General features: G+C 37.0%; 1 protein-coding gene across 1 annotated transcript in view; it reads left to right on the top strand.

The window, feature by feature from the left end:
* Window positions 1-14,126, top strand: part of LOC140158239 (SCO-spondin-like) — a 38,255-nt gene extending 24,129 nt beyond the window's left edge. The window contains 10 exon segments of the mRNA XM_072181355.1: window positions 4,779-4,949; window positions 6,120-6,344; window positions 7,016-7,189; window positions 8,331-8,501; window positions 9,231-9,401; window positions 10,084-10,254; window positions 10,950-11,126; window positions 11,852-11,979; window positions 13,150-13,354; window positions 13,778-14,126. Of these exon segments, the coding sequence (XP_072037456.1) occupies window positions 4,779-4,949; window positions 6,120-6,344; window positions 7,016-7,189; window positions 8,331-8,501; window positions 9,231-9,401; window positions 10,084-10,254; window positions 10,950-11,126; window positions 11,852-11,979; window positions 13,150-13,354; window positions 13,778-13,896 (1,712 nt within the window). The 3' untranslated portion in view covers window positions 13,897-14,126.
* The last annotated feature ends 674 nt before the right edge of the window (window positions 14,127-14,800 follow it).

The raw sequence follows: 14,800 nt of genomic DNA on the forward strand, positions 1-14,800 counted from the left end.
AGGCTGTTCCGTTTAATTTACATACTCCCTCTGAAATGGCTGTTCCATTTTATTTACACACTCCCTCTGGAATAGTTTTCCCCTAATCATATTGCAGAGCCTCACTGTGAGTAAGAGAGACTGACAATAGCAACCTATGGAGAGTAAGAGAGACGACTTCCCTGGGAAGGGACTTTTTACAATTTCATAATTTTTAGTGCTACAACAGTGCAACCTTCATTCAATTAAAGCTTGTGACTTGGACTTTCACTTTTTACACATTTTCTGCCCAATTGGGCGACTTTTTACAATTTCTTTATCTTAAGTCCTCAGCAAATAAGGACTGTAAGTTTGGGTACACAGATAACATGCGGGTATAGCCGTATTTGTGTACAAATATATAGCCTTCTAGTTGTGAAATTGTTGTTCACTCTCATAAACCATTTTCATCACTTTCAGTTGTAAAGGCTAAGGGGGTATTTATTATTTATTTAAAAATTCTTTTTGCCATATACAATATTATACAAATATTACATGCCTATGAATGTGATAGTACAAAATATATCATGAGGTCAAATTTTGACTTTTCTATTTCACGAGGCGTAGCCGAGTGAAATAGGTCAGTCAAAATTTGACCAAATGATATATTTTTACTATTACATTGGCATGTAATATTTGTTTTATATCATGCTGTCACATGGTTTCTTTTCATGCCATGTGATAGTATACAAATTTAACTGTCTATGAGTGTGATGGTGAAATATAATCACGAGGTGAAAGATGGATTGTTCCATTCCACGAGCCGGGCAGCGAGTGGAATGGAACAATACATCTTTCACCGAAAGTGATTATATTTTGACCATTACACAAATTTAAGACAGTTAATATTTGTTTTATATCACTCATACATAAATTCTATTAATAAAATACTATTTAAGGTAGGAAATACATTCTTTCATCAACATAACACCATGTTTTACCGTGATATACTTCACATTTTGTGGTCCACCCCATAACTAAATCGGCGAGTCTAAGAGTCTGCGCACGGCTTGGCGCAGGCGCACTACGGCAGGCACTGTGATGGTAAAGACTATCACACGGAGAGGGTGATAGTAAAAATGGCAAATGGTAATCAACCAATGAACTGTCTAGAATTCATGTATGAGTGATATAATATACAAATATTACATGCCTATGAGTGTGATAGTACAAAATATATATATGAGATCAAATTTTGACTTTTCTATTTCACGAGGCGTAGCTGAGTGAAATTTAGATCAGTCAAAATTTGACCAAATGATATATTTTTACTATCACACGAATATTGGCATGTAATATTTGTTTTATATCATGATATCACATGCTTTCTGTTCATGCCATGTGATAGTATACAAATATTTACTGCTCATGAGGGATCTGGTGGAATCTATTGGTCCCGAGGTGAACTGGAGACCGTGAGCCTACTATTTCCCGAGACCGCCAGGTCGAGGGAAATAGTAGGCTCACAGTCTCCAGTTCACCGAGGGGACCAATAGATTCCACCAGATCCCTAATTTAACAGTAAATATTTGTTTTATATCCTTCATTAATATATTCTTTGTTCATTAATTGGTTAAAATATTAGAAAGGCCTTTATCAATATCATATGCATAGGCCTAGGCATAAATGTAGGCTAAGGCCTAGCATAGTCAAGGCTAGGCTAGGCTTGTCGTGCTTTGTTTTGATTGAATACATGTAGGCCTACATGCACAAAGCACGCACACAGTTGAGTGGCTATAAAGCGTACCGTACCGTTGTAATGTTGTAACCTTTACAATACCGCCGTGAAACGAGTAACCATGTTCTCTGTTATTTCGCCGTCAATATTAAGATATTGTTCCTGATGTAACTCGGATTATGTCATGAAACTGCCGTATTTTAGCTGCACTTCTGTGCTGCTGCTTGTGTGCTGCGCAAGACAAAATGACTTGCTACACATCAATACCCCAGAACCGGTAGCGATATCCCACGTATGTGGCGAGTTGCCCCGGCCACTAGGAACTGCGACGCGGCTATGAGGTCATACGCGCTCAGAGGGAGTATAGCAAAAAATATATCCCGGGGAGATAGTACTTTGAGTCGGCTTTTTGACTGCTTTGCAAAATAGCAAAACTATTTTTGGTCACATGATACTCGTTTAACCAATTAATGAACGAGAATATATTAATGAAGGATATAATAAAAACTATCACACGGCTAAAGTCACTATAATAAAAACTATCACATGGCTAAAGTCACTGTAATCATGATATAATAAAAATTATATCACTCATACATAAATTCTAGACAGTTCATTGGTTGATTACCATTTATCATTTTTACTATCACCCTCTCCGTGTGATAGTCTTTACCATCATGTGCTCTGCCGTAGTGCGCCTGCGCGCAAGCCGTGCGCTGACTCTTGGACTCGCCGATTTAGTTATGGGGTGGACCCCAAAATGTGAACTATATCACGGCAAAACATGGTGTTCTGTTGATGAAAAAATGTATTTCCTACCTTAAATAGTATTTTAGTAATAGAATTTATGCATGAGTGATATAAAACAAATATTAACTGTCTTAAATTTGTGTAATGGTCGAAATATAATCACTCGGTGAAATATGTATTGTTCAATCCATCTTTCACCTCATGCTTATATTTCGACCATCACACTCAAAGACAGTTAATATTTGTATACTATCACATGGCTAAAGTCACTGTAATCATGATATAATAAATAATGCAAGTTCACCACAAAATAAGATGGTAAGTAGTTATAGGGTTTGTCAGACTCATTTTTTAAATATATTAGAGTTGTGCTGTGCGAATTACAAACCAGGCAATATATTTTGCGAATTTTTATACCAAATGTATATGAAAAACCAAAAATGGAAAAAAACAAACACCTTGGATTAAAAAAATGTATGAAATAGACATTCCCCACTGATTGGTTAGTCCCCATCATAGCAAACCTTCTACAACCAGTATGTTTCCATCTGTTTGCATCGTTACAAGGGGTAGACACTTGTAAAATGGAATTAGAACATCAGAAAAAATACTAACCAAATGCAGGGGAATGTTCAAAAAACATAAAATGTAAGGAATAACTCACATTATTTGGCTAATTTAAATAAAATATATACAGGGTGTAACAATAAAATTTGTACAATTTTGAAAATAGAATGACACAATGCCGCATATTTTTTGGTTTGATATTTATATGTGGATCAAGATAACTTCTTTAGCCACCAGATAAGCTTTGTTTCAATAACATCGATGATATACAAGTGATGATATGGTCAATTATGTAACCTAGTCTTAAAACCGCTTGGGCCACTTTTGTCTAAGTGTTACAAAAGTGACTGAATAGAGTTGAACCATGGACCAGTTGGACGGTGCTCTTATATGATTGGTAATTTTAAACAATGGGGTATTCGAAGTGGTAGAAATGATTACATAATAGAATATCTCCATGAGTTTTTGAAAGTCACAACTAAGCACTGACATAACAACCTCATTTACTAGAAATTGTGGCTGCAACTCAACACCTTCAACCCAAATTCACGTTGAAAGAGCGTATTTTCATGGTTGTGACATTCGGTAGCACATGGAGTCAAGCCGGGAGTCAAGCAGAAACCATAAGATTGTTTATAGCTCATTTTCCAAACTCACGTCTTCCATCAAGGCATACAATACATATTTGTATAAGAAGTACGTATATAGAATTTGTTAACAGAAATGCTTGCAATAGTGGGGTCTAGAAGCCTAGCTGAACTCAATTTCAATTTTTTTGTTTTGTACTTTGGATGCAAAAACTGTTCTCAGTTTTACCAATTATATCTCAGAGATATGAGAAATTACTTTATTTATAAGATAATTTGAAAGAAATTTCATGATTGCATTCATAGATTTTAAAGAAATATCATTATTATTATTAAGTTCATGTTAATTATATAAAGAAACACGTTTAATGCCCGATAAGCATATCTACGCGGTTCAAACTTGATATACGCAAACATGGCAAAAGTGGCCCAACACGTTTTCAGGATGATTTGATTAATCAGACATAACTTTGTAACCCAAGCTAGTAAAGAAACCAACTAAACGATTTCTTTTAGTCAAGATATTACTGATTCTATTGCATATATCATTTATGTCATAACTCTTTTAGTTTTTTCCTGAGAAGTCAAAATGCAATTGTACAAAGTTTATTGTTACACCCTGTATATATAAATAGTGTCCTCAATTTGCACACAAATATATAGATTTAAATATCACAAAAAAGCAGAAAAAGATGAATAATTGAAAAACAAAAATCTATGTTGAAAATAGCTTATGTATATTAATTAGGCCTAAAAAATTGTTTGATTGGCGTAACATGAAAAAAATAGGGTAGGTCGGTCGGCAATTTATTTATTAAAGCGGTAAACTTTTTTATTTCTTTTTTTTAATTTTGTTTATTTATTTTGATTTATAAAAATTTTTGCAAACAAAATAAGAAAAAAGTCTAGGGTCGGGCCTATTTTTAGGGTCGGTCGGGTACGGCCAATCAAACAATTTTTTTAAGGCCTTATAGTGTGATAGCTGTTGGTATAGTCCAGGTCTAGAATTGAACATTATATAAATTAAATGATCATGTCAAACAACTGTTGGGAGGTGGCAAGATTTGAGGGGAAGATCCCCCTAGCATAAATTTGTTTTTGACTCGTAACATAATAATATCTCAAGTTACCAGGGTGCTACCTGTATTAGGTCAACCATATTTGTATTTTGTTTTCAGTTCCTGGTAGCTGGTCTCAGTGGTCTGACTGGACTCAATGTTCTGTTACTTGTGCTGGTAGTATAATCACACGTTATCGTACTTGTGACGACCCAGAACCTCAGCATGGAGGGGATGAATGTCCTGAAAATAGTGAAGATACTGCGGTGTGTAATGATAACCCATGTCCTGGTAAGTAAGAAATAATTTCTATTCTGAAGGAGAATCAACAATATTTCTAGAAGGAGCCAATTAAGCTGTACACCTTACCCCTAAAGCGCTCCACAGACTCAAGTATTACACATACAATATTGTATGCAACATATCTACGTTATTTAATCTATTGCCATTCTATTTCCAGTAATGTTTAAGTTCTAACGAATGTTTGATGACGAAAAATCGATAATATGTTACATATAATATCTAGTAGAAATATATTATCGATTTTACGTCATCAAACATTCGTTAGAACTTAAACATTACTGGAAATAGAATGGCAATAGATTAAACAACGTATGTATGTTGCATACAATATTTTACGTACAATAAAAAGTCTGAATACTGCTTAACCCTCCTGTATACTACAAAATACTACTTGATATATGCGCTGTTTGTGCATGCATCCCACGTGGTGTGATGACGCAATCGCCCTAAGTGATATATAGGCACGGTTTCGCTGGCCAGCGAAGCCCAAGACCTGTGGCAAAGTGTCGCCGACGAGTGCTTGGCATGCGAGGGGTCTCGGGTGCGAATCCCACCCAGAGCAAGCAACTTCGTTCTTTCTTTTCTCTCTTTATTCTTTCCTTCTTACCCTTCCCGTCGCCAAAAAGCCCTTAGGCGGTTAGGGTTAAGGTATTAAAACATTTTATTATATATTATCATGGCACAAGTCTCATGGATCTCAATAATTTTTTCCACCCAATTTTTTAAACATAAAAACTCAAAATGAAATATTGTCTTTATTTAGCAAGTTTAGCTACTGATCGAACAAATAATTTATAATAAATTATTCAATTTGAATCTAAAACATGGCTGCAGAGAGCTGTTTCATGTTTGGCTGAATATCACATAGGCCTATGAGACCTATGCCTATTCAAAGTTATTTTTTCATACCCTAATTTCCATTTCCATCAAATGGGGCCTGTCCTGTCCACAGAAAATTTGTTTGACATGGATCATCTTTGGGTTCTGTTTGTGCTCCTTGATAGATCACAGCCTGGAGTTTGGGGGATATCAAATGACCATAAAATGATATCAAATGACCATCTTCCATCCCCTGTTGATGTTACTGACCAAAGGGCCAGTCCTAACCATGGAAGTACTTCCATGCCTTGTCAAATCATATTATGTTTTTATATCCAGTTAATGGCAGCTGGTCTGATTGGTCTTCATGGGGTAAATGCAGCGTGGAATGCGAGGGCGGTATTCAGTTCAGAACCCGTAACTGCAGTAACCCGGCAGCTGCGTATGGTGGGTTTCCATGCCCTGTAGAGGAAAATGAGAAGAATCATGATGAGGATGGTATCGATGAAGAAGATGACCAAACTCAAGCTCAGAATCAAACATGCAATGAACAGATGTGTCCAAGTAAGTTTTTTTATATAATTCTTGTTAGCAGGATTAGCTTGTAAGAAAAGGAAAGATATACATACATTAGATTTTGTGAGTTTTGAGGAAACCTTTATGTGGTATTATCAACTTTTCATTGGATGCAGCCACCATGTAGTTCAACTTGAGTCGAATGAAATGAATGAATGGTATGTTCAGATATCCATCCACATTATAGCCTTCCACTGCAGGCTGTATCCTACTTTGGTCTGTGTGGTAAGGTCTCTCCCAGTTCTTCCACTTAGCTGTTATGGAAGACCTCATGAAGGATTTCATGCATGCTACGGGAAGATAAGTAATTACCAAGTGGGAAGGCCACAGTTCTGTCCTAATTTGATGTTTCCAGATCAGTATTTTAGAGGCTTATTTAGCTTTTTCCACTGCAGGCTAAATGACAGACCTTCCACTGTGTGTGTACGGGCAAAGGGAAGGACTATGATAGGCCTTTCACCTCGGTATGGGCAAATATGACTGACGAACAATTTCCCATGTAACAAAAAATGAATTGGCAATTTTTGATGTCCTATCTAGACCACAACCACAAAGTGTCTGAATCTAAAATACCTCTTGACCTAGTAAAAGTAAAGTGCTTGCTATGACCATACGCGATCAGTTTTGAATAGTAATAATTATAATTTCTGTATCGACAGTTAATGGTGGGTGGACAACATGGACCGAATGGGCTGATTGTCCTGTGACGTGTGGTGGCGCTAGTCTCTATAGATATCGTAACTGTACCAACCCAGTACCAATGTACAATGGAGATTATTGTGCGGGTAATGACATTGATGAAATCATTTGTAATGGTGATAGACAATGCCCAGGTAGGTAACAAGGGTATGTAAAAATTTTAAAGCCCAAAATTTAATACAGCGTAAAACTGACCCCTACCAGTTTTACGCTGTATTAAATGTCAGTAATTCCATAAAAAATTAGTCACATTTACAATGAACATTTACATGATCTTTTTGCATGAATGCTTGAAAGAGACAACAGTTTATGTTATACATAAGTTTTAAAGAATTTGATTTTCCAAATATATCAGGTCACCTTCCTTTAATTGACATTAGTAAATAAATAATATCATTTTTTTTCATTTTTATAAATTAAAATACAACTTAAAATGCCACATTGTTTGAATCTGCCATTGGGGGGGGTCACTCGATATATTAAAGTGCTGTGCATCTGTGTTAATAAAAACAATCTAAAAGAGTTGTAATTTGAGAATAAAGCTTGTCCATGTTTAGGTTAAATTATTGGCTATATCGACACATAGGGTCTCTTTTGTAATCTCAAAATTGCCATTTTAGAGTTTTATTTTCAGGTTACAAAGTACTTTTTTCGAAGAATTGTATAATTATTAATACTTAAATTAAGTGAAAATAGTTTTAGAGCCTTCACAAACTCGGAGTCTGAGACATACCAACGTTAAAATAGTTTTGTTCACTATTAAAAAATGATGATGTCATTTAGGGGTAAAAATATGGTGGTTACGCCATTTGTGTACATCCATATCAAAACGATGCACTTGTCGGCTGCTACATGTGTCTCATTTCACATAATAACTAAGAATAAATACCAGACTCATATCAAGTGTAGGTCACTTCAAATCATCCCAAAGTCAAATTGTTTAAGGAATGACATATCTGTATTCCTAAACCATGTGACTTAGGATGATTTGAAGTGACCTCCACTTTGGAGATGGGACTGGTATTTATTCCTCGCTATTGTGTGAAATGAGACACATGTAGCAGCCGACAAGTGCATCGTTTTGATATGGATGTACACATTTAGGGTTTAAATGTTGACAGTTATATGCCATAGCATCAGTTATGCAATTTAGAATATGTTTATTTGAGGGTTGATAAATAAGCACGATAGCACTTTTATTGTTGAGTGACTTTTTACACTTACCAAAAAGTACTTTTCATGTATGCGATTTCAACTTTTGCATGATATCAACAGTTAATGGTGCCTGGGGCCGATGGCTGTACTGGGGCCCATGTACCAAATCATGCGAGCGAGGCATAACAGCACGTATCCGCCTATGCAATGATCCTTCACCGCTTTACGGGGGTAGACAGTGTAATGGATCTGCGCTTGAGGAAGACGTTTGCAATGATATAGAATGCCCAGGTAAGCAATTAAGTGTCCAGTCAACAAGTAATCAATATTTTCTTGATAATTATATCCCACTCTTTAATTGCAGAGGGCATGGTGCACACCGACATCGCCGGGCTAATAATTACTTGGTACACCAGAGATACTAAAATCAATACCCGGGATCGATACACATGAATGTGCTATGCACGATTTTGATATTCAGACGAAAATCGGATACCGGGGTAGAAAATGATGAATATCTCCCGTAAATGATTTCGTCTAAAGAAACCAGAATATATGTCTTGAACAGATATGATAGTTGTTAGCTTGGGCCGAATTATATAGTACAGTGTATAGGCCAACCGTGGGTAGTCTAAAAGCATATGACCTATGGCGTACCATGCTCAACTCACACACAGCGAGGTCAGTCACCGGGCAAATGTCAGTAGCCTTAGTCAGATGTACTTCGGCCCATTATGCATTTTAAAACTATTAAACAGGTCGGAACAAAATGGCCATGCGTGGCGGTGGATTCAACCTACCATGGCGATTTCTGCCACGAAGATATCGGGGCGATGACACTGTGTGGTGGGCTAGTGGTGTGGGCTCAAACAATCAGAAGGTTGCGGGTTCAAACCCAGGCGGTGGTGCTATCATATTGTGACCCTTAAACAAGACTTTTAACCTCTATTGTCTCTCTCCATGTGATCAAAATTAATGTTATGCTATTAAATTTACACTGTCTTTCTATCTCTTACACAGTACATGGAGGCTTCACTCCTTGGACTAAATGGACAACCTGTACTAAGAGCTGTGGAGGAGGTCAGACTCAGCGCCTAAGATCATGTGCCAATCCTATCCCTAAGTTTGGCGGTAAACCTTGTTATGGAGTGGCCTTGGAGAAGAAACTATGTGCTGCCTTTTACTGTCCTGGTAAATACTAAATGTGTTTTGGTTGGTGTTTGTGCAGGTCATAAATACTAGCGCATTATAATCAGTGGCGGCACCTGGAATTTTTTTGGGGGGGAGGGCATGGTGAATTTCAGTGGGTGACAAAATCAGCAAATTTTGTAATTTTGGGTTTGGGGCAACAGGGGGGCACAAGTTTTTACTATTTACCCCCATGCCCTCCCCCTGCACCCCACTGATTATAATCACACAGGCTGGTAAAGATAAAATCCATGTGTGCCAAACTAGCTAGATATCCCCTGCGCACACACCCCCACCCTCTTGCATCATAAACCCCAAGTGTAGAATTTTTAACCGTGGAGTTTCACACACCCACATTCTAACTGATGTGGAATGCAACTGTGGAGTTTTACACAGATAAGTACACCCGGACTTACTGTGGAGGACTTTGTATCACAAAACGAGGGGTGTTATATACTTCCCTTCTATAGCTCAAAGACACTGCTTTTCAAGGTATTTCAACCATGGAGCTCCTCAGTTGGATCAGGCTCCACAGTTTGTGTGAGTGTATAATATGTGATACTCCACAGTTTGAATGCGAATACCAACACACACATATCATGTGCAACTCCCATCCCCACAAACACAAAGAAATGCTGAAAAATGATCTGTATGTATTTCATTTTTCCACATCATTTTTACATAGTACATGGTGGATTCTCAGAATGGGGTCCTTGGAGCGATTGCCCAGTGACGTGTGGCGGAGCTGTGGTCCATCGTAGTCGCAAGTGTAGCAAGCCATACCCTAAACATGATGGATTGCCATGTGAAGGACCAACGTCAGATTCTACAATGTGCAACACATATCCGTGTCCAAGTAAGTATGATGGAATCTAAAAGCTTGCAAAATTCCCTTAGGTCAACTAATCCTTATTTTTGTTAGAGAATGAAATGAACTCACATTTTGAATTCCGTCTTCAATATTGCTATAAGTACTACTGCTACTCTCCAAAAGAATGTAACAATACCACTGACTCGACTAATATGAGAGATTGTAATATTTTTTATTTATGTCAATGCTAAGGCCATCTTAATTTAATAGTTAGTCTTAAAGCTCCTCAAAATTTGAAAACCTAATGCGGAATGTGTTTTTTATTTAATTTTTTTTATCTGTGAGACAAGCTTTTTTAAAAAGAATAGACCACCTTTTCATTTGTCAAGGAGGTTTCACTATAGTCAAGATGAAGGATTTTATTGAGATTTACGATTTAGGCTATTTTGACGTGATTTAGATTTAGAAGAAAAAATAAAACAGCGGAAAAAAACGAAATTTACTCAATCCAGAGGGAATAATGCGCAAAAAGCGGGTGATTTTACTAATGTGCGCAATCGCTTTAAGACTATTTAATTAAGGTGGCCTAACTTCTATGCAAATGTCAGTTAAAACAATTGAAAATCAGTCAATTTTATATTCATTTTTTGAACTAGTAAACAGCAAGACTCAACATGAAACGTACAGAGTAGATCATTAACTCATAGTAATGCATGATCTCTTGAATTGCTCTAATTCAGTTGATGGTGCTTGGGCAGAATGGAGCGGGTGGTCTCACTGTTCATTAACTTGTGGTGATGAAGGAGTACTGGAATCATATAGAGATTGTGCTGATCCAGAGCCTCAGTATGGCGGTGATGTGTGTCTTGGGGAGAGCCTACGCTTGGTGTCCTGCAGTGAGCAGGATACTTGCCCAGGTAGGTAACCTTATAGGAGATAGTATACAGCAAAGCTATTTGTACCATTTGTAGCTACATGTAGTGAAAGAAGTATATAGTACCTAGAGTTTCCCCCAGGATTTTCCTGTATTATCCGCCTATTCAGTGCAAAGCTGTATAGTACGTACTTGCAGTTGATATGTAAACGAGAACAGTGTAATTTGAGTAATTTGGGGACACTTGTAGGAATTTGTAGTTCTCAAGTTAAGTATGTATGGTGGGTGATCAAGGCACAAGATTGGGTCGTAGTACACTAGATTCCAGAGAAGAACAGATCTCTCTTGCTCTGATCAATGCATGTGCCTTATTTTTGAGAGACATAGGTGGGGCTTTTGTTCCCTGCATGAGCATGGAATGAAGCTTTCATGTGTAATTGGCCAATTGGATTTTAACTGATCTGGTGTTACGATTGAGAGAGTTCCGTTCTTCACTGAAAGCTAAGTGTAGTCAAGACCGGGAGTCAAGACTTATTATGGTTGTAAGATATAAACATGTTGGGAGTTTTGATGTAAATGAATAAAATTTGTATTGATGAATGATGCATGACAATCAAAAGGATAGTTTTTCTTACACCAGACTGATCAATCCAGGCAGATTCCACATTGACTATAGGGCTGTGTAACAGATTTTGTTGTGTGTATGATACCATTCAATATAACACAAAACAATGTATTTCATCAGTGTGATTATGTTTTTACTTTCAGTGGTGTTTTATGTCCCGAATAATATTACCGTCAACTATGACTCCAAAAATGTTAAAGATCAGAGTGTTACTATCAAATGGTCGTCTCCTCCGGATAATGAAGAACTACCACTCTATTACATACTAGAGGTAAGTGTGTGACACAAACTGATGGAAAGTTGGGTTTAAAAACATTGTTCCTTTACGTTTTTGATCCAGTTATCAGCTCTAGTAAACAAGACATAGAGAGAATGCCAGAGTGATAGGAAAAGTATCTGTATCTGAAAAGTATCTGTTTTTTGTTGTTCAGCGGTGTCTGGAAATCAGGGCTGTTTTTCAAATGTGTTGACAGTGGACATCCTTACTTAAAGGCCGCTATAAATATCTGGAAAACACATTAAGTTGGGAGCTGTACAAAGTTTGGTGGAAAAGAGGTGAACATTGACTTGATTATATTTTAAGCCTACTTAATTGGGTGGTCCTTGAAAGTTTGCCTGGTCAACTGGATCCCCCTTTAAGTACATTTTTACAGAGACAGCATTTGGCTTTACCAAAAGTGTATGTTTTCCATTGCACCTCCTTCGTCTCATTGCAGTTTTGTTTCCTCTTTTGTATGTTTTTATTTACCAGTTGAGAAGACTCTTTACAGTACGAGTTCCAGCAAGTAATCTTTCAATGTTTTCCATTGCACCTCCTTCGTCTCATTGCAGTTTTGTTTCCTCTTTTGTATGTTTTTATTTACCAGTTGAGAAGACTCTTTACAGTAGGAGTTCCAGCAAGTAATCTTTCAATGTTTTCCATTGCACCTCCTTCGTCTCATTGCAGTTTTGTTTCCTCTTTTGTATGTTTTTATTTACCAGTTGAGAAGACTCTTTACAGTAGGAGTTCCAGCAAGTAATCTTTTAATGTTTTCCATTGCACCTCCTTCGTCTCATTGCAGTTTTGTTTCCTCTTTTGTATGTTTTTATTTACCAGTTGAGAAGACTCTTTACAGTAGGAGTTCCAGCAAGTAATCTTTCAATGTTTTCCATTGCACCTCCTTCGTATCATTGCAGTTTTGTTTCCTCTTTTGTATGTTTTTATTTACCAGTTGAGAAGACTCTTTACAGTAGGAGTTCCAGCAAGTAATCTTTCAATGTTTTCCATTGCACCTCCTTCGTCTCATTGCAGTTTTGTTTCCTCTTTTGTATGTTTTTATTTACCAGTTGAGAAGACTCTTTACAGTAGGAGTTCCAGCAAGTAATCTTTCAATGTTTTCCATTGCACCTCCTTCGTCTCATTGCAGTTTTGTTTCCTCTTTTGTATGTTTTTATTTACCAGTTGAGAAGACTCTTTACAGTAGGAGTTCCAGCAAGTAATCTTTCACTGTTTGAGTGGCGTGCATCAACAGCCATTTCAGGTCTTCATCACAGCTACACAATAAAGGCTGCAAATACACTAGATTTATTCCAAGGGGATTTTGCTGTCAGGGTGTCAACAGTAGACATACATGGTCAGGGTTTATCAGGAGAAGGTTCATTTTCTGGTGAGTTGCACAACATCTATTTTTTCACCTTTGGGAAGCCTGCCTATCCCAATTTTCTCTACCCCAACCCCCATGTGAAAAAGAAATGTATGCCATTGTGTATTACACTTCAGTTCTGCATACTTCTTGATATATAGGCTATACATTAGGTGGTAGGATAGTGTTTATCTTTTTTAATTTCTTGGGTCACTTTTTAGGAAATAATCATTGAAATTATTCTGAATTTGTTTAGATATGGTTACCATATGATCTGGAACATGAGAGTACCATTTGCATCACTCCCATCTAAAATAATTCCAAATAGTACTGGGTAGTTCCTTCCTCTTCCCACCAGAATTTGATTTGATTTATCCATAATTTGTGTTATTGGCATCTTCAACTAATATTCTATGTTAACAAAATGTTTTCTTTCTTTTCTCACAGCCATTAAATTTTCATCAAGTGGATCTTCCAAGTGTACTGCTAACATTTTGATGAGCATAATACAGATGCTGATGTATATATGTAGTGTTATAAATAGAGACTCATTTCAATTTGGATAATTCAGTACTCTTGTACCATGACTTTACCTTACAACAAAATAACTGCCACTGGCTTGCAGGTCTTGCCAAGGTGCATTGCAAATACAAAGATTACAATGTCATAAAAGAACTTGAGTTCAGCACTGCATAAAAGTTTGCATAAAATTCAAATGTGAACAGGCATAAAATTAAAATTTCACTGACCTGACAGTTGCAGCCATCATGACTGTTTATACACTATATGTAACTCCTTTCCCAATGATTGGGAACACCATCATCCGATGAGGATCAGAGTTAGAGGTTTGTAGACACGCCACTCATCTCCGTGATCTTCTGCATATCCATATGGATTCTCTGATATACATGTATGGTTAACTCCTACATCACATGCCTTAGCTGTAACTTGCATGAGCAGCAAAAAAAGGCCTTTAACTGAATAAATTGATACAAAATATGGTAACACCATCCTCTACACACAACATAATGGAATGGTTTCTAGTTATATGTGGTTCATCAGTATGAGAAAACCACAATATGAACCTTATCAGCTGTACATCCCAAAAACAAGTCAAAGCTCTTTACTGAACTTGTCCATGTAAATCAAAATATTTTTCAGTTCCATTTGCAAAATGTTCCCGGGAATATGTGGCTCCTGAGTTTCACTACCGGAAGTCTGTTTGCACCAAAATTCCTTCCCACAAGGTAGTAAGTTTATTGCATAACAATTGATCCTTTGTTATGCAATATTGCATTGTGGTAAGGCATCTTCGGTACAAGTTGACTTCCAAAGGACAAACCCAGGATCCACATACTGAAACACCAGTTATAACATCACTTACCTAATCCACATGAACAGTACATCAGATGTGTGCGCTAGTAAATGCCAATCAGTAAGTGACAATCAGGACAGACATTGTATTTGCAA

This window comes from Amphiura filiformis, chromosome 1 (genome assembly GCF_039555335.1).
Source record: "Amphiura filiformis chromosome 1, Afil_fr2py, whole genome shotgun sequence".
NCBI lineage: Eukaryota > Metazoa > Echinodermata > Ophiuroidea > Amphilepidida > Amphiuridae > Amphiura > Amphiura filiformis.